This window comes from Rhipicephalus sanguineus, chromosome 10 (assembly GCF_013339695.2).
Source record: "Rhipicephalus sanguineus isolate Rsan-2018 chromosome 10, BIME_Rsan_1.4, whole genome shotgun sequence".
Lineage (NCBI taxonomy): Eukaryota > Metazoa > Arthropoda > Arachnida > Ixodida > Ixodidae > Rhipicephalus > Rhipicephalus sanguineus.
In genome coordinates, this window is record NC_051185.1 from 15,687,486 (window position 1) to 15,708,242 (window position 20,757).

At 45.5% G+C, this 20,757-nt stretch overlaps 1 protein-coding gene across 1 annotated transcript; it reads right to left on the reverse strand.

Moving 5' to 3' along the window:
• Positions 1-889: 889 nt before the first annotated feature.
• LOC119407116 (ras-related protein Rap-1b) lies at positions 890-17,358 on the reverse strand. Its single transcript, XM_037673975.1, has 8 exons — positions 17,260-17,358; positions 13,447-13,526; positions 13,257-13,325; positions 11,756-11,812; positions 11,307-11,447; positions 8,982-9,125; positions 3,583-3,680; positions 890-2,506 (listed from the first exon to the last, which is right to left on the reverse strand). Exons 2-7 carry the CDS (start codon positions 13,501-13,503, stop codon positions 3,591-3,593), a joined length of 558 nt encoding a protein of 185 aa, XP_037529903.1. The 5' UTR covers positions 13,504-13,526; positions 17,260-17,358; the 3' UTR covers positions 890-2,506; positions 3,583-3,590.
• Between the last annotated feature and the right edge of the window lie 3,399 nt (positions 17,359-20,757).

Genomic DNA, 20,757 nt, shown 5'->3' on the forward strand with positions numbered 1-20,757 from the left:
ATTTCATCACGCGTAAGGGCCATCGGGGGTTTCAGAGTTACGGCTGCTTGGCTACAGCAAGAACTGCGTAGTACTTGTGAGAGGCCGGGCGCGGTCACGCGCAACTATTGTGACAGGAATTAGCAGACGGCTCACACATTTGTAGGTGTTTGCGTTCGAGCGATAGAGAGCACTACGGTCGCTTCACTCGCTGCAGCAGCAGTGGTTCCTTACGCCGGTGGTTTATTGTTACTTCAGGTCGGATGCTGAAGCCTTATTTTGCATGACATCCAAATTTGTTGCTATCGCATTAACTGTGTCATCCTTGCAGTGAAACTGACTTTTTTTAATATAATAAAGCCCACTTCTACGAACCCACAAAGCTTTTATTGCTAAAAAGTTATTAAATTGGGATTCAAGTACTATGAATCGCCCATCTCCACAATCACATGGCCGTTCCCACCGACAGCGTGTATCTAGCGGAATCAGTTTTCAAATAGAAAACTTTTCAAATTTGCTGCTTTTACACATTAGACCTGGTACAAACCCCAATGTGTAACTTGCCATTTAAATGTGAATGAAATCTCGTTGCAGCTGGCCCTTTTAGCCTTTCCCTACTGTACATTGAGTGATGTGCACTACTTAATTGTTGCGCCACACACAATCAGGTGGAGTCAGCAGCATACATTGGAAGTTTTACTACACCTGCCATGCAAGCAGTTTCAGTTCTCGCCAAAGTAACTTAATTGCTCTTTAAAAGCAGTCGGAACAATCGATGCTTTACTCAGTGAGCTTGCATGGCATGTAAAATCTACATGTGCGAGAACACAGAGTGCTCATGTAAACATTGTACCACATCTAAAGCAGCAGTGCCTTCAAGCATCTGAATAAACAAAAATGACAATACACAACTGATTAAAAAGTTTATTTATACCTGCGTACGTATGGAGCTCTTTCTCAATCCTACAATCAAATCTGTAGCACCATAAGTACAATCCAAATTGACATTTGCAGTTAATTTCTCTTACTTCGCCAGAGAGAGAAAAAAAAGTTTGCCAGAAGTTACCTCGCACAGCTCGACATGCAAGGTTAAAAAATAAGCGTTCTTCAGGATTGCACCTAACAGACTCTTCGCACGTGACGTGAACTCTCAAAAGAAAAAAAAAGCAGCTAAAATGTAAAAACAACTGGCTTGGGGAAAATAAAAAGGGGGTGGGGGTGGGCTCATTCGATAAACATGCAAGACCAAGCGTGCCTTTATGACATACATCAAAAAAGTGTAGGGAAAGAACTGAATTAATAAATAGAAGGAAAAAGACATCATTGCTATCAAGTCCAAAAAAAAAGTAATCCCACTAAAAAAAACAAAAAACAATGGCAATGTGCACTCCATGTGCTCCTCTCTCCCATAAACTATACCGTGGATCGCTTCCAAGATTGCTCCTCGTATTATATACACCGCCAACTGACGTACCAGCAGTTGGGCAACACGATGCTCGAAATGCAGCCAGGATTCGAGAGGTGAGGGAACAAAAAAGAAAGAAACGCAACTGCTGTCTTTTCCCGGTGAAAATATGAGCTAAAATAAACGTGCCACTTCCTCCTCACAGCCTGTAATATAGAGCAGGGAAAAACTACTAAAAGCATTACACATAATAATGAGGCCACGTTTCGCAGACGCAACACAAAATCTCGGCTCTGCACGAACGAGAAGCAGCAGGGGTGCACTGCCACTAGTAAAACGCAAAAAAATCCGCGGAAGCCGGCAGCGGAGAAACCAAGAGGGCTTCCCGAGGAAGACAACTTGCAAACGGAACGATGGAAGCTTGTCTCGAAGGAGTGCCACCATCTACAACAGACTGTTTTGTGGTGTTTTGAGAATTGCAGTGGGATGGGGGCGGGGCAGGTCTCGAGAATTAAAGGTAAGACCGTGATACGGCACGAGACGAGAGAGGCACGTTTGACCGGAAGACCTGACAACGGAGAGCGAAGCCGTGTAGGCTTTCGGAGCATGCCGCCGGCCTTAGAGATAAAGACGTACAGACACTGAGAAATGATGTGAATGTGAGCAGAGTTTGGCAATATATATATATTTTTTTCCCGTTTCCTGGGGGAGAGAGCTTCGGTTTAGATGCCCATGAAATTCGCGAGGTTCACAGAGTAGCGGTGGTGGCACTAGGAGTGTCGAGAGAAGGTGTGCTTGCAAGAATGGGGTAGGGGTTCGGAGAAGTGATAAAAGAGAAGAACAGTTCTTGCAGCCCCATTCGGTTATGGGCCAGCCAGTGTGTGTGGTGTGACGGCAGATAGGTCTTTACAAAGTACGACTGCGCGGGGGATTTAAAAAAAAATGACAACAAAGATTTTGCAATTGAGTGAGTGCGTGCAGACGGGGGCTTGGCGAGCTTCAAGAGTTGCGGATGCCTCGATTCCTCGCTGCCCGTTGTCCGAAGGCCTCATATCGCGGGCACGTTGCAACCAGGAGTTGGGACATCTGTCAGCCTTGGTGCTGGAGGAGGTCGGTTGCAGCCTGCAATTCGAATGAGGCAGCGTGGCTTCAGCGTCTTTCCAACACCAATGAGGATGCAGAAAGGCTTAACGAGAATGCTTAACAACAGAAAGTGTAGCTATGCTGTCAAGTGCCCAGGCATGTACCAGACATGTCACAACACTGGTACCATAACCCTCTGCGACAAGCATGATTGACTGTCTATAAATGTGTGAAATTTATGTGATTTGATTGATGCCAAGGTTCTGGAGACCAAATTTAAACCGAATGAAAGTGTTATAATAAATTACGGTGCATTTTACAGCAATTCATTGAAATGACAATGTAAACAATCATGTTATTGTACGATAACTCATGTTATATTTCTTCAGAAACCAATTCAATGACCCACTCAAATTACATGCGATAGTTATCTGCCGGCAGGGAGCATTCCTAAAACAGTAAAAAATTATTTTAAATTCCTGCCAAAAATACCCCACATCCAACTTCTCATTAAGCATGGTACTGCCTTCACCAAAGCTATCATGTGCGACAATTTATTTCAACCAGAAGTGAAACTTTAGGCAACAAGAATGCTTAATGTGCCCGTGTCTCAGTGTCTGTTGTCTCTTCCTTGCCAATAGCGCACAAAAATGGCAAAAGTCGCGTCTCTGAATGAGGAAGACGTGTCACAAAGCGATAAGGAACGCTATGGCACTATGAAGGGTTTCCTCTCAACGGCGAGACCAATAGAAAACTTGCGGCATTCATCGGCGCCCAATGGAAGGATTAGATTGATGAAGCTTGACATTTAATTACCCGTTTCTTTTGCACTACCGTGTGCACCACAGTACGGTATGCCCACGACTACTCAGTGGGAACAATAATGTGCGTGTGAACAGGTTCCCATCAGGGGGAAGATCTTTCGTGGCACAACCCAACATTGGCCGCATTCCTGGTTGAGACGACACAGCTAGCTTCCAGACAAAGTGATCAATTTATTGTACATAATGCCACACCGAATTCGCTCGTGGTCTCTGGTGCTGCCGCCTACGATATGTACCAGCCGGGCACCAGTTCCACAAACAAAAATGGAAAGAATGACGTCGTCCACTTACATGCTTTTCTACAATAGTACACACTTGGACTTCTTTTTGGTGTTTGGCTTCTTCTCAGGGTTCTTACGGTTGATCTGCCGTACAAGGTCATAGAAGATCTGCAAGGAAAGAACAGACATCAAATGCACTGAACAACTAGGCCAACGTAAAGGGAATTAGGTGATATCGGAAAACAGCACCATGTGTCCGTGCGTTTCCAATGCGTATCTGTACAGGAGACACCTTTGGCAAAGCTGGCTTCATTAACAGACCTGTCTCAAACAATGCGGTGTCAGCCTTACTAGGAGTTGAGGTAGCGCAGTTAGCCTTGAATTGACAAAAACTGACCACAGCCTGCATTAACTGGTGGGTATATGTGATCAGAGAGAGGTACAAATTTTATCTATATAGACCAGTTATAATGTGGCTGCTGGAAAATTGTCAGAGAAGTGGGGGAGCGAGCGTGCTTCTCAGTGGCGGTGGACCGGCTGCGGAGAGAGCAACCAAAGCATTATGAAGGAAAAGGGGACACGGAGTGAATGGGAAATGGGGAAAGGAAAAAAAGACCGGTGGGGGGTAGCAGCACGACACGGGCATGTGGTGTAAGGAGGGGGAGTGATTGCCTATGCAACGGAGAAAGAAGCCTTTGCTCCCTTCGCTCCGGCCGCTTGTCATGTGGGCGCTCTGCTCCAAATGGGCGCCCGTGTCCACACAAAGTGCATGTTACCGCTGTTTGGCTCTTTGGTTTTCTGTTGGGAAAATAGCTGCTTTGCCGCAGAGCGCAGATATCGCACGTGCGACCTCAATTGCCCTGTAAATGACAATGCTTTTAAAGGAGTACTGACATGAATTTTAAAATTTTTCGGGTTGTTGCTCTAAATGAAAGCACGGGTGTCGAGAACCCTAAAAAGAGTGTCGTGGTGCCTGGGAATGCATTGCATATATTTTTAATACCGCTTCTTTCAACCAGCAGTTTCCGTTTCGGTTTCAAGAGGGCGGCTACATACCGTAATTTCGCGCGTATAACCCGCACCGAAAACCCGAAAATTTCAGTGGCAAAGTAGGGGTGCGGATAATACGCGGGGGTTTTCCTATAGTGCTGCTTCACAGCAATACGTATTGTGCCGTGAAGCCGCTTTACAGTGTAGCGAAGGCTACGGAGGCGGTTTCCGCAAATTCGTGTTGCTCCGCAAGCAGTACGGCAGCTTGCGGCCGATTTCGGTTTCGCTTGCTTGCATCGTTGAAGCGTTTAGAAAAACGTTCGGGGAAAGACAATTCGATTGTTCAGTGTAAACCTCACTGTCACATTACAAGTATATTTTTTTGGACGTTTGCGGCCGCACAGTGACCCTCCACCCATCCTCCACCACCCTCCACTTGTCCCTACGTCACGGACGCCATGTTTACTTTGGAAAAGGGCTTGCCGAAAAGGTGGTGCTGTCTAAGAAATAGAAAGAAAAGGAAGGAATTTTTGCAAAGTGAACAATACTTGTATCTTAGCTACGACTTCCCGCAGCTGTTTGAGTTCCATAATAAATAAAGCAGTAGTTATTTTAGCAAGGCAAATGAGATATTATCAGTAAATTTAAGTACTACTTTTTGACGCGGTAGCAGGCATGCATTTCGGTTCTGTTGCTTCCATGGTGCTGTCAACTGTCAAGACAAGTTGTTGCCGAGTGTGAGCTCTCTTTGCCTCGTTGATATCGCTAGTTCTCCACATCTCGACCCGTTCGCCAAGCCTAAGTCGACCTATTCTGTCACCATGAGTAGCACCCGTCGGCAGTCCTTCACCGCACAGCAAAAGCTTAAGATCATCGCTGTCGCCGAGGAATTCGGAAATCGCGAAGCGGGAAGACGGCACGATGTGGACGAGTCCTGCGTGCGACTGTGGAGAAAGAACAAAGACAGCCTGCAAGCCGCGCACCGCGACCGTAGGTCATTTCGTGGCCCCAAGACCGGCGCCTACCCTGAGCTGGAGGTGCAGCTAGTAAAGTTCATCGAAGATGTGAGAAGCAGGGGTCACGCCGTATCGACCGAGATGGCCCAAGTGGAAGCGCGGCGACTGTCGAGGGAGCTAGGCCTACCTCACGGGTTCCGTGCGAGCCGCGGATGGCTGCACCGCTTTATGAAGAGGCAAGGGCTCTCAATCAGACGGCGGACTACAATATGTCAACGCTTGCCGGCTTCTTACGAGGAGAAGCTGCTCAAGTACCAGAGATATGTAATTGGCCTGCGAAAGCAGCACGATTACATTTTCTCGCAAATCGGCAATGCGGACGAAACTCCTGTTTATTTTGAAATGCCGTTGGACACAACGATTGAGAAGACGGGCAGCAGTTCGGTGAGCGTGCTGACCGGCGGGAACACGAAACTGCGCGTCACAGTATTGCTTTGTGCCCTCGCCGACGGCACGCAACTGCGACCGTACGTCATCTTGAAAAGGAAAACTCTTCCGAAGATTCATTTGCCTGCCGGTGTGGTGGTGCGCGCACACGAGAACGCGTGGATGAACAGTGACTTGTTCGTGGACTGGGTCAAGACGGTATGGGAGAAGAGGCCTGGTGCGATGCTCGCAAAGAGGTCCATGCTCGTTCTTGACTCGTTCCGCGGCCACACAACTGAGGAAGTGAAGGACCGCCTTTCACGCAACGGGACTGACTTAGTTGTTATACCCGGTGGAATGACGTCAATGTTGCAGCCTCTAGATGTGTCGCTTAACAAGCCCTTCAAAGCTCATGTCAAGCGCTATTACGCCGAGTGGATGGCCGAAGGCCTCTACGACTTGACGCCGACAGGGCGAGTCCGAAGGCCTGATATTGCCCTATTCTGCAAGTGGATTGTCGAGGCATGGAAGGCCATTCCAGGTGAGATGGTGCGGAAAAGTTTCAAAAAATGCTGCATCACAAACAACATGGATGGAACCGAAGATGACCTTGTGCATAACAGTGAGGACTGCGGCTCAAGTGATAGCTCCAGCGAGAGCAGTGACAGTGAGTGATTGTGACTGGCCTTGCAGGCAGCGTATTCTGCTTGCTAAATAAAGCTTTTTCTGTCTACATATGTGCTGTGTTACCTGAGCAGTAGCTTTTGTACAGCCTTTCCTGTATATCGAATGTGCGGGCAATACGCGAGGATTTTTTTTTTTTTTCTCGGCGAGCTGGAAGTGGGGGTGCGGATTATACGCAGGGGCGGGTTATACGCGCGAAAATACGGTAGTGACGTGTCAAGTCTGCCCGTGACGTCACGGACAGACTGCAACCCACGAAATATGCACCTGCTGTCCTTTGCTGTCAGTCGAACGTGGTTCTTGATTAGTGGACTGTCGTCCAGTGCCTCCGACAGCGATTTCTGTGATTTAGGCTGCATGCAGGACCCAGACTTAGCAAACCAAGTGAGCTGACTTGAAACGTCATAGGGCTCTCCATGCGGTGAAGCTGCCTTGCAGATGCTGGGAGATGAAAACTTTAAAATCAAACTTAAATGTTTATACGTGTTTCCCGGATGCGGTGTGGGGAGAGCGTTAACACTACATGCCAAGGAAACCAAAAACGTCTGTTTTGCTGCACTTCAAGATCGTGTCAGTACTCCTTTAAGACGCAATCGAGCCTTCGCCTTTGCCACCAGCAGGCAGACTTCCACGCTTGAAATACTTTTTTAGGATAGTTGCTGTGGCTGTTCTCCTGACCGCGATCCGAAACTTCGTTTCACGCGTGCTGCCCGCTGTTTAGCTCAGGAGTGCGATATCTTCTACGTCCAATATCCCTGTTGTCTTGGGCAAACTTCCCACGACAGCATGCCAAGTTGCAACCCGCATGCTAGGCCTAACGAGCGCTAGCTGCCCCGTCGGTACTGGCCGCGGGCGATCAAAGTTGTGGTTTGGTGCAGAGTCAATGAAATTTTTCGAAGCTGTTGCATTTAGGAGGGGTGACTTGAATCTCAAAATGCACACCCTTGTTTAAATCTTGCACGATGGCGTGCATGTGCAACACTATACTCGCGGACAACTTTTCTTGGCAATGAAGGAAAGGCTACGGGCGCGGAGCTACTGCCCATGTACTTCTCCGCCGAGTAGTCCGGTTCGGTGCATGTTTCAAATTCAGTTTTGGTTTGTGAACCTTCCGTATCTCCTGTGACGACCGTTTGATTATTCGAGCAGCCGGCACAGGCTTAGACAGCCATTTGTTAGTGAACTTCGTCACAAGCTCCTTCGGCGAGTCGTCGAAAAAGCTGGATGGTGGCGAGTGCTCACCTGAAGACGAAGACTCCATTTTGACTGTGAGGTGCACGTGAAAGGTGCGACGATCTCACAGGCGCAAAAACGCGAAATGAAACTGCATGAAGTAAACAAATATAAATTCTCCTTGGTGCGTGCTGACCCTCTTTTCAAACAGCGTCCCGGAGAAAATAAAGCAATGTTTTTTATTCTCACGCAGAAAACACGGACGCAATTGTGGGACTGTATTCTTTAGCAATTCGGCTTTGTAGCCTTCCTTTAATTGCCTTGTCCGCGAGTATAGAGTAGTGATCGTGGCCGCCACTGTTTTTGACATTGCACATGCTTCCGGAAAATCAAAAGTGTGTGGAATTTTAATTGCTGTTAGACATGTTTTGTACACGTACAGCTTCTCAAAAATGTTTTGGTTACAGTGCGGCACTGCTTATAGTGCGGAAATTCGGGACTCCGGCAACTTGCATTATAAGCGGCCTATGCTGTATATAAAGTAGTTACATATGTATACACAAATAATCACGGACACACTGCACAAGAATTATTCACAAAGTGTTGAGGCCTGTACACTTCAGAAAACACCCTAAACACTTTTCTTGTGGTGTGTAATCCACAGGTGGCACCTCAACGTGGGTAGAGATCGTGCTGCAACTACAACTACATGTTTGAGCCATTCTGCTTTACGAGAGTGATTCTCCCCTCTCTGACAATGCATATAATGTGTGGGGTTTTACGTGCCAAAACCACGATACGATTACGAGGCACGCTGTAGTGAAGGGCTCCGGAAAGTTTGACATCGCACGGTGCATGAGGCTCTCGCATTTCGCCTCCATCGAAACACGACTGCCGTGGCTGGGGTCGAACCCGCAACTTCTGGGCCAGCAGCCGAGCACCGTCGCCACTATACCACTGCGGCAAACAGAACAAGTAGCAAGCCTCCAAGAGAATTGCGTACAGAGCACAGTGGCGAGCCCATTAATTGAATTTTGTGCTTGAAAACTCTTGGTGCAGGCTAAGTCTGGCCTGATGCATTGAATGCATGCTTGAGCTTGCCTGCTTAAAGCAGTCAGTCGATACATCAGGATTACCAGGATCATCAAGACAGGATTCGGGATTTATTGCAAGGATTACATTCCAAATTTACATACTGCACATTACCAGGCACACGTTAATGAGGTGCTACTGCACGTACCTCGTTGACATTGATCTTGGCCTTGGCTGAACTCTCGAGGAAGGCGCAGTTGTTGAAAGAGCGGGCCAAGTTCGCTCCCTGGTCCTTGCCGACCACCCGCTCATCTTCCAAGTCGCACTTGTTTCCGACGAGAATCATTGGCACCTGTAACGCGGCAGAATGAAAAATGTCGTGCAACAAGACTGCCATCAAACTTGGCTGGCTTTCACTAACATTACCCAGATGCACTCGCACACATTTCTAATGTTGCAGAAGCTCTACTGTGCACTCCTCGCATATAACCAGGCTGTGCTTAGGAAGCATAAATTTATGGAGACATTTGTATGATATTTCGATCTAATGCTAAACTAGTCTCGAAGTACTGGACTTGGTATCATTGATGTTTCCACATCTTCACACTGGGAAAACATGTATCAATAATGCTCGATATGACAATTTGGAAAAAAAAACTTAAATCTGATCGCTGCTGTTTAGTCCAATCTGCATAAGCTGAGGGAGCTCTTGCTCACTAGTAGCAAATAGGATCCAAATAACTAGTTTCGCCAATATGTAGCATATGTTGCAGCACATGTGACAGCCTACAACTGCAACGAGGAAGCTAGATATCGATACGCAGATCACGACTGACTAAATCTGGTTTGGGCAAGAACATGGCCAAAGGCACACACTGATCTGGCTCAAGCACGACCCTTATCGGGCTTGATTGCAATCCATCCTCGAAGCAGCACTAAGAAGGTACAAACACACACGACGAGCGCTGGGCTAGTACCAACTAGTACCAGCTAGTACCAACTAGCCCAACAATCTTGTTGATTGCAGTCGTCGACTGTACTCGTTACCTGCACGACACCTGTATGATTAAAGTGGGGCGAGACTTACCTTGGTAAAAAAAATTCAATTTTGGGATTTAGCAATCACCTTGATAGAGAATTTCTTATATCTTTCAGAAAATATGTCACACTTGGGCACTCGCGGCTTCAAAAATAGTTTTTGGTCCTTTTTGTTTGACGCGTTGACAGGAAATGTGCGTGTACCCCTAAGTAACTTCTGCATTTTTCTCAAAACAACGTTTTTGAAGTTTGTGTATCTTTTTCGCAGGAACTATTAAAATTTATCACATGTGTTAATCAGTGGTATTTACATAACTGGAGCTAGAATCAGTAGCCTAGGTGCACTAGTGTTCTTTCAGTATTAAGAAAACCATTTATAAGATGCAATTCGCATACATCGACAAACAAAAAAACATAAATCGAGTTTTTGCTGTACGCTCACAATTTTAGTTCCACTTTTGTAAAGCATTAGTAGCTTCCTTTGCGAAAAATTGCTATGCTCTGCAAATAGAAAATCTTAAGAAAAAAAGAGTACATTTTTAGAGAAATTAAAAATACAAAAATAACACTAAACAGAATTTGAAACTAATTTTTAGCTTTAATGAAACTTGCGTCTACCTTTAAAATACCTTGCAAATTTTATAGCCATAACTTTTATTACCACTGCTGTACAACCAAATTTTGAAACACTTTCAGTCTCACCCCACGATAAATTCACACACAAAGCTGTAATAAATTACTGATATGAACTCTGAAAATTCATGAACACGAGCTGTCGCTGGAGCCAGCGTTTCGACAAGCGCACTTTTCTCCAAGGCGGCAACTGTTTCTTCAAGTTGCAGCCTTGAAGACAAGTCCACTTGGTCGAAACGTCGGCTCCAGTGACAGCCCACATTTACGAATTTCATCTCTCTTCAAGCTTCCGCCATTCTCTGAACTTCTACCTTTCGTTTTACACATGAACTATGAAACAATGAAATTCTATAGTCTTTTACCACTTAAGAATGAATGCCAGCTCTACCCACAAACAGCCATCGCTACCCCTCCCACAGAGAATTTGCATGAATGCTCCACCCAATTGCGCTTACTAAGTTTTGTGACACCAAGCACTTCTTGAGTTTCAAATAGTTGACTTCCATACAGACACGTTCGTGTCGCTGGTTTTAGGATGGATACTTGAACGTCCTGGCAAATTTCGTAAAGGATTCTGATATACGTAGTGTTTACATCAGTCGAGAAGAAGTACTTAAGGTTTGAGCAAGAACCAGCTAGCATGAATGTCCTTCACAGGTGAAGGACAGTCAGGCTGCAGTGCCGTGGGCGCGGCTTGCGTTTTCTCTGAGGATGCAACCTACTGCAGGGTTTTACGTGCCAAAACCAGTAAAGAGGCATAGCGCAGTAGGGGGACTCCACACAAGTTTTGACTACTACAATGGACTAGCATTGTTTCACACGCAAAACACCGAGACAAGCATCTCTCGAGCCGTCCACTCACATCATCCATGTCCTTGACTCTGAGGATCTGCTCCCTGAGGTCCTGGAGGTCATTGAAGGTTGATTGGGCCGTGATGGAGTAAACAAGCACAAAACCTTGTCCATTCTTCATGTACAGGTCGCGCATAGCTGTAAATTGCTCCTGCAATGGTAGAGGAAGCGTGACATCAGCGATCAAAGCCGCATTCGTTTGAAATCTCTCGCCAGTGATAATCCCGCCAGTAAAAACTGTAGCTCGTTAACTGACACTAGTCAGTAGAGGCAGGAGCGCTGGACTGCGAGTGGTGCACAGTCACATGTGCTGTCGTTTACTTACGTCGCTTACGTCTTCAACACCAATGATGCCCGAGGTTTGAAAGAAATGAGCATGCAGTCTGAGTGGGCAACACTGATGCTATCGCCATCGACCTGTGTCAACTACAGGAAAGAGAAAGCGAAATTTAAACTTACCGTTCCAGCGGTATCCAAAATTTCCAGCATGCACTGTTGCCCGTCCACTTCCACTTGCTGCAAATTCAAAACGAATGCAACTGTCAGGGTGAATGCCTACAGCTTTGGTGCAATGACTCAAAATAGAAAGGAAACAAAGCACAGAGTTTTGACTTCAGAATTCCATGTGTGAACCACAGCACAAATGTGTTCGTGGAGTCAATGTTGCCGATCTCAAAGTACATAGTTCTGTACATTTGGCCAGCTCTTAGATCCCACTAGTTTATTCGCAAATTTGCAATGTAATCCTTATTGATACACTACGGACAAGTAATGGAAGCGCCATGCCCAATCCCTCATGCCATCGTAAAGTGCTACAGCAAAATCCGATCTCTTGCTTTATATGCCTGGCTTACTGTGACTTGCTCTCACAGCAAGGCCAGAAATTTTGAGTAACTCTTAAGTGCGATTCAGCAATCTTGCTTGAACTATGAAGTACTGGTTCCCCCCACTTTCTTTAGAATCCTTTTTATACATCACAACCATCAAAAATTAATTAAATTTTGGGGCTTCTACATGCCATAATCGCAACAATTATCAGACACACCATGGTGGGGGCTCCAGATTAATTTTGACTACCCGGGGTTCTTTAACGCGCACAGTGAAGTACATGAGATGTTCTTGCCCTTTGACCCAGACTCCTGGGAACACCAGGAATTGAACCCGCATCCTTGTACTTAGTGGCTAACACTACTGCAAAGCCTGGGTTGAAATATAGACTTATACTGTCACATAGTGGTATCACAACTTTGCAACATGACCATGCCTTGCCATGCAAGGACACAATGGGACACTAATGTTCTGATGTTAATTTAACACTTTGAGGTGCTTTGTACAAAAATATGTACACGACTTGTTTGTGCTAGTCGTGTCAAGTGGGGGCTAAGAAAGAACAAGATACCTTGATGCATGGATCAATTGAACCTCCTGCTTAATACATGTCTTCATTCAACCTCATTTCGCAGTGTACTGTTGCACATGATCATTTTGCTGAAGGCACTACCATGTTCGACGAGTCGTTTGACGTGTCACTTTCCGCGAGCCACGTCAAAAGTCTAATTTTCCTTTGCACAAAATGAATATAATGGAAAACCAAATGGTGCAATATTTCTAGCCCAAGATTTGATTCTATTTATGCAAAAGGAGACCATGAATGACTTCAGTTCCAGCCTTGAAGATGACGGGGCCACTTGTCGAAACATCGGCTTGAGCACCCACCCCCTGTTCATGGATTTTTTCAGGATAAATAGATATCCAATTGCAATTTAATTAAGATTAGTTTCCATAAAACACATAAATCAACGAATTATGAGATTATTTTTGTTGTAATACAATAATGAGTGTCTTGAAGTAATGTGTAAATCTGACACATTTACGGAGTTCTTCATAGGTCTCGCACAAAAAGGTCAATGTCCCGCACGTCAGACTACAAGGTTAAGAAAACACGCCCAAATGCACTGACCTTCCTGTAACTGTCTTCGATGGTGGGATCATATTTCTCCACGAAGATGCCCTGGACAAACTGTACAGTCTGCAAAAGCGAATGGAGAGGCACAAGAACAAAGGCCGTCAAGGAAGGGTTAGTGATCATGAGGCAGCTTTTTTCCCCCCTCTAAACTCTTTCACGATCGAGCAACTTGTCGAGCACTCACCAGGGCGCTTTTACCAACGCCTCCACTTCCCAACACCACAATCTTGTACTCTCTCATTGCAGACCCAGACAGGGCTACGGCTGTAACAAACGAAAAATGCCTTACAACATATATATTGTACACTTCTAAAAGACTACTGTCAACATCACACGTGCAATATTGCGACAAAACAGTAAAAAGCATTCATGAAAGAACGGTGCGCATACACAGGAGAAAAGAATGAGACCGCAGAAGTGCACACTTTCCTAAAGTCGGTGTTTGTGTTGTCTCGTTCTCTTCTGTGTGCACGTTTTCACACCTGCATTTTTACAATGAATGCTCAATTTTCAGTCACAAGTGAAATGCAGCAGCGAAAATTTTCTTCCAGCACAGCTACACGACCCGAATGGACGAGGTCATCCAAAACATGAAGCACTTTTCGAGTTGTGACCTCGTCCAAAAATAAAAACTCGGGGCTCCGAACTACCCCCCAGAAAGTTCCAACACCAAACATGCAAGTGTCAATTTGTTTCGGCATTTCTGCATGTAGTACAAGGGCTTACAAGACCGCGCACACACACTAATGAATAAAATTCCCAGAACTTACGGCACAAAGTGCCTTTCGAGTTGTGACCTCGTTCAAAAATAAAAACCTGGGGCTCAATTCCCCAACTCCCAAGCCAGTTCCTATATTGGATGCACAAGGTTAGCATGCAGCATGTTTCAGCAGTTTTACATCCTATATAACAAGCTTTTACAAGATTGAGAACATGTACAAACTTTCCCAACCGAGAGAACGACAGATTCGCAGTGCTGTCCCGCAACGCAAAACCGCAAAGTTGTGCAGAGCACGAGGAAATTTCCTGCCCCCTCTTGTTTCCTCGTCATCATCTCGAGAGGAAACTGGCAGACTTCCAGGCACTACACGTGCGAGGAGAGGCCCCAGCTGTCGCAGCCGTGCCCCAGACACTAGACGAATGACCTCGTACCTCAAAAAGTTTTTGCGGGGTGGGTGTGCGCACCCCCCCCCACGGTGTCGACGGAGAAGCCATTAGGTGACACTCGCAGCGAAGTGGGAAACTGCTCGGAGAACAGCTGCTCTGGAACGTTAGCTACCTTTCTGAAATATGACTTGTCGGACAAGCGAGTCAATAAGCTCCACCTTGCCAGGCATCAACTGCTGATTAGAGACCGGTGTATCCAGGAGTTGAACGCAACAGTATAACACCCCAATCATGCCAAGAACCTGCTTATTCAAACCAACAGATATTTAAAGGGGCGGTGCCATCAAATTTTGAGGCTATAACGAGCCTGTTGTGGGTTTCCTCTGTATGCAAGGTCACTCCACACGAAGGGTCAGACACAGCAAACGTTTAGAATATATTTTAATCCACTTCCAAAGTGTACCTAAATGCCCATTCTCCCGACCGAGACCCATCGTTAGCAACGAAAGTTGTAGTGATGTCACACCAGATCTGCTGCAGTGACGCGAGTGACCTCCGCCACCTCCACAACGTACGTATAGTGAACTAGAATATATTCTAGTTCACTATAGTACCGGCAAAGCATCGGTTGCAACATCACTCGCCGAGTTTCGATCGCTTCCTGGCCAAGTGCGTCACACCCTTGAGTGGTCATGTGACCAAGACCCCTACACTTCTACTGCCCAACTTCGGCGCCCAGAAACCGAAACCGAAAGCTGTTCACATCAAGCGGCGATATTAAATTATTTAGCGAGAATACATGAATCTTGGTGCGTGTATCATGCTTCCTGGAGCTATAGGAAATGCTTACAGCAAAGAACGCGCAAGCCACAAATTTGGTAGCACCACCCCTTTAAGCTGAGGAAAGCATACGGGACATTATTTGTTGCGTTTAACTGCAGTGTAACAATAATGACCGAAATCGAAAGGAATTAAAGTGGACGAAAAAGCACCCTTTCCCTCGGGGGGATCTGAACCCACAACTTTTGATTGGGTTCGGATCCCACCGACAGAAAGGTTGCTTTTTTGTCCACTTTTCTTTAGATTTAGGTCATTATTACACTGCAGTCTAACACAACAAATAATGTTGCCTACACTTTCCTTGGCTTAAATATCTGTTGCTTTCATTACTTGTGTCTAACACAGAGACAAGCCCCTCAAACAATTCCCAGTCTTTCTTTCAAAAACCTCCTTGTAAAGGAAACACCTGCATGCCCCTCGTTTCCATTAAAAACCATTTCACTGAAGAACACCCCTACGTGATCACCCTTGTTTCACCCGCTTTTTTCAGTAGTGAACACAAGGCACTTTGAGTAAATAAACGAAGCAGGAACCTCACTCAAGCACTCCTCTCAGTACCGACAATAACTCTTGTCAATATCGGCGAATCGTAGCAACAAACAGGCAAGGGTAACTTTTAACATGACAGTGTTAGCTGCCCTGAGAAGAATCTAAATCTTGGGCATCTAAAACTAAAATAAGCTTTGAGTGGGTGCGGGGGGGGGGGGGGGTGCAATGGCAAACTGGAGCGGATGGCGATACGATAACTCGTCCAATCATAAACGACACGAAGTTAACAAAAGAAGTGAGGGATTGACGAGAATAGTAACGGAATTTTTATCGTGACAAGGCAAGAAAGCTACGAAAACCCGCAATCGTGGTTCAAACGCTCTTCCCCCTCCGAACCAGCAGGGCGAGGCCGCTTAACGGAGTCACCGACATACAGACGTACCGTGTCAAAATATACACGATTCTACGCAAGGACAGGAAACATTAGAAACGCTTTCTCACGCGAGCCTAGCCTAGCGTAAGCGATACGCGAGGCCGATGTAGCAAGGCCCCAGTGTACGAGGGAGTAGAGGTGGGCGTCTCTCCCCCGCATATACATTTTTTTTTTTTAACTTTCTTTCACGCCCGCCACCTTTTTCAGCGAAGTGAGCGAGTGTGTTGGACTTCGGCCAAAATCGACCGACCACGCATCGTTTCACTGACCAACACCGGTGAGGGTTCTTCATTCAGCGTGGATCAACGCGAGTTGTACTCGAAAAACCGAAGCACATGGCGACGACACGGCGCATTAGGTATGCTCAAGGTGACAGGGCGTCGCGTTGCAACGGCACCGACCCCGAGCGAGCGGCTAACAAGGCGAAAGACACGGCACCACGCTGTCCCATCACCCCCCTCCCACTACATCCCAAAGCTACAGGAGTTTCAGACATACAACGCCCCAAAAACCAGCACAACCGCAAAGAGATGTCCTCCAAGAGGAAGGGGAAGCAGCAGCGCGTTAGAAATAAAGAAAAAAACGAAAAATCGTGACCCGCCCTCCCGTTTCGGACCGATATACTCTTGACAGTCGGCTTTTAAAACTCAACAAAAACGCTGCTTTAGAAGCGGCGGAATTCCTCGCATGCTGGCCTCGGGGAAGCAATATGTGTCGCGACTCAAACAGATTCCTTTTATGGATGTCAACGATCTCTCATCGCTCTTGATTAGGAGGAGTGTCTTGGGACGTGGGCTGCTGAATAAAAAAGTGAAGACACTGAGCTTGACAGACGAGCGAAGTGATAGCTATTCCTGCCGAGTCCCGCCGTTAAATAGGCAGCCCTACTTTGTTGGCTTCTACCAGGGCTACTTGGAGAGCACTTCACTATCATCCCTACTTGAGTATCTTTATAAACAATCAAGGCAGGCCTTAGCAGACTGTAGGCTTAACTGGCGGCCGATGCGAGCGCGGAAATGTGGGGCGGGAAACCCTGTCACGGGGATCGGTCGTGCCGTCATCGAGCAACGGTTCGTCCGGACAAGCGGGACACCAAATTCGGCCGGGACGAATAAAATCTTCACGTACCTTTTCGTAGAACGGCAGAAAATAGATATACAACAGGGCGATGCCTCTGTGCTTCCTGGCGCAATGACGTCAGGCCCTTGGCGCTGCAAAAAAGGTGAAGCAAAAGATGACCAAAATTATTTTTTTTCAAAATTTTGAAAAATGTAAAAAATGTTCCAGTTTAAGTGTAAAACGTTATGTAAAATAAATTATAATATTTTCTTTGACAAGAATTAAACTTTATGTTTTAAATATTTTTAACATTGCACCTTTGCACGTCTAGTTTCTCCATTTCGCATACCCTCCTTCCTACATTTCATTTCATTCTTGTCTTCCTCGCTGTCGCCTGTCTTCGTCATCCCTGTTTTTTTTTTTTTTCTTCTGTTCCCCTTCTACATCCATTCTGGTTTGTCTTCCCACTTATTTCATTTTCCATCTTCTCATCTCTTTCATTTTAACTCAATTGCGATACTATTTTGATCTTATTTGATCGGGGCAAGCGTTGAGCGCCGTTAGGCCTAGCGACCCCCGAGATGATGACAAACGAGGAGATTTGAGCCTCTTGGCTGTGATGATCCCTGGCCCGTACTCTATCGGAGGTGATGACAGTGAACGGATATCTTAACAGCGCGAACGGCCGTTGCTTTTCTGGCGCGCTCTGTGTTTGAGCTTGAGCTGGCGAGCGCGGCTGTTTGTGCCTATGAGGATAACTGTCACGGACTGATCCGATGTCTTTTCCGTTTAATTAATAAAGGAATCGCGCTTGGTTTTCTCGCCGTGGAAGACCCATGCGCGGCCGTCGTGATTCATGCATTAGCTGGACGTGTTCAAGCTGCTCCAGTTCATGCAGGAAGCAGTGTTGAAGGGACGCAAGAGCGGCAGGAAGCGAACTTTTGTTTCCTTAGTTGTATTTGTCGTGCTGCCGTGGCCGTCAGAGGTGGTCGTGCTTCTGCAGCATGACTCTTAAGGCGGTGTCACGCAGTACTGAAGGAAATGAATCACGCGCACTAAAGGTTGAAAAAGGAAAAGAACGTGCATAGAACGTGCGTGTGATCATTCAAACTGAGGCCATGTGCGCGTTCCAACTCGCCCAGCTAGCTACGTTATTCAACTCTTATTAAGGCCAGATGGCGCCATGATACCACGCGCTTGGAGGTGGTGGCACCGGTCGACAGGAGCCCTAGAACACCTTGAACATTTTGTGACCACTGACCACATATATAAATGCCGTCAGTGCCAGCGAGATCATTCTAATCATCTCGGAGGCCATGTTGTGTGCGTTTCAACTCATATTGTTAAGGCCAGATGGCGCAACAATACCACGCGCTTGCAGATCGGTGCAACCAGACGACAGGAGCTCTTGGAACACTTTTTGAACATTGTCATAAAAAACACCAGCGATTTGTAGCATAGCCGCATACAATGCCTTATATCACGGCATTGGAGGATGCATCAGTGATCACAACTCCGGCGAACATAAATCATCTGGCGTTCTCCGAGGAGCAGGTCTATCGCCGTTCTTATTTTTAGTCTACATTGGTGACGATGACCTACTACCTGCAGCGCTTTTCTGTGGATCTGTGTTACAAAAGTGGTCAATACAAGTTTAAAATGTCGCGGAAAATGTGCCATGAAGCTCAACTTTACGAGGTCAATGTCGTGCGATGACGTCATATGTGACGTCGCAAATTTGGTGACTTGTGACGCCATGGAGTGACATCACGTGATAACTTTTTTGCATCACTCGTGATGATGACGCCGCCGACGCGGACAATCACTCTTCGCGTTTGATGAAGCATCTAAGGCTTTTGCCTTTAAAAACGAAATGTATGTATCCGCCCTAAGCTCGAGTACGCGTCCGCCATCTGGCGGTCATCACGTTATCACAAAAGATAAATATATTATGTAGCTGTTTTTTTTTTTTAGATTTAAAGAAAGCACTCGACACAGTGGATCATTGCATATTGGTGGACAAACTTAAACATTGTGGATTTCGCGGTAAAGTGTTCAACTTATTATCAAGTTACATGGAAGATCGATTTCAGGTCGTGACGATCAATAACATTACTTCTTCGAGACAAAACATCGTTACCGGGGTCCACAAGGCTCAACATTAGGGCCTCTTCTTTTTTCGCTATATATAAATGACCTGCAACAAATAATCGGCTGTGCAGAAATATTGATGTACGCAGATGATACGTGCATTATAGTAACTGCGGATAACATTGCTGAACTTCGGCATAAGTTAAATCTGGAGCTAAATATTATCTCGGAGTGGTTCTTAGGTAATAAATTAACAATTAACACAAAGAAAACAAAATATGTTGTATTTCAGTCTCGATTCAAAGTAGTAGATACCACAGCTGTAAACATACAGATCAATAACATTTCGCTAGAACAGACAAGTTCTTACAAATACCTTGGAGTGGTTTTTGAGAAACGCCTACAATGGGAAGAACACATAAACAGTGTCTGCTTCAGAATAGCGTCTGGTTGCTACGGTTTAGCACTAGCTCGTGAGTACTTCGACATCCCAGTTTTGCGACTCATGCATTTTGCTTTTATTGAAAGTCACCTGAGGTATTGTATCGACTCGTGGGGCTGGGCGTATAAAACCTTATTAAACCCAATTATTAAACTCCAAAAAACGTGCAATAAGAATTCTGTCTCATTCAAGGCATTACGATCACATGGCCCCATTATTTGGTCAATATCACATATTACCATTGGAATACTTGCGACAGCTGAGCATTTCACTGTGCGTTTATAAGATCGTTAGATTCAACCATCCATTCAGCTCATCCATATTTTATTCGTCCTCGCGCTGTACTAGAAATGTAACTGCAGGTCACTTTAATATCGCGCCATGTAACAATGTGTATGGTGAACGCATGCTTCAGTTCACAGCAATTAAGACCTGGAACAGGCTCCCAGCGGTAATCATTAACTCTGTGAACTTCCCTAGCGCCCTGAAACAATAGTTTCTTTCTTTGTTAAAGATAGAGTAAATTATAAATACCTTGCTATAGTTCTAAACGAATTATATATTTTATTGTTGATTCTGTGCAATTACTGTCACATGATAGTGTTGTATTGCTATGTAACACAAAAGTCGTATTTCTCCCGTTTTGTTCTTTTGCACATTCTGTACGCATTTTGCTGTTTAATAGATATACGTTGCCTGATAAAGGTTTGATAGATATTCATACTCCTTATTTTCTTGTACATGTCACTGTACCTTTTTACGTATCTGCACGTAGCCCTTACCTTGTTCTTTGGGACTCTAATATATGTTAGTTATTGGTTCTTTTAATTACTTACTATTGATTTGTGAATTCAACAATTACATCTTTTTGTTCATTGCAAATGTTACAACTGCTGTTTTTTTTTTCTTTCTATTCCTATCTATTCTTTTTTATCGGACCTACAACTAGCCTTTGGGTACAGGTCCGATAAGTGTTTGTTATCAGTATGTACAATATGAAATAAACAAAAATTCTAAAAAAAAAATTCTATAAC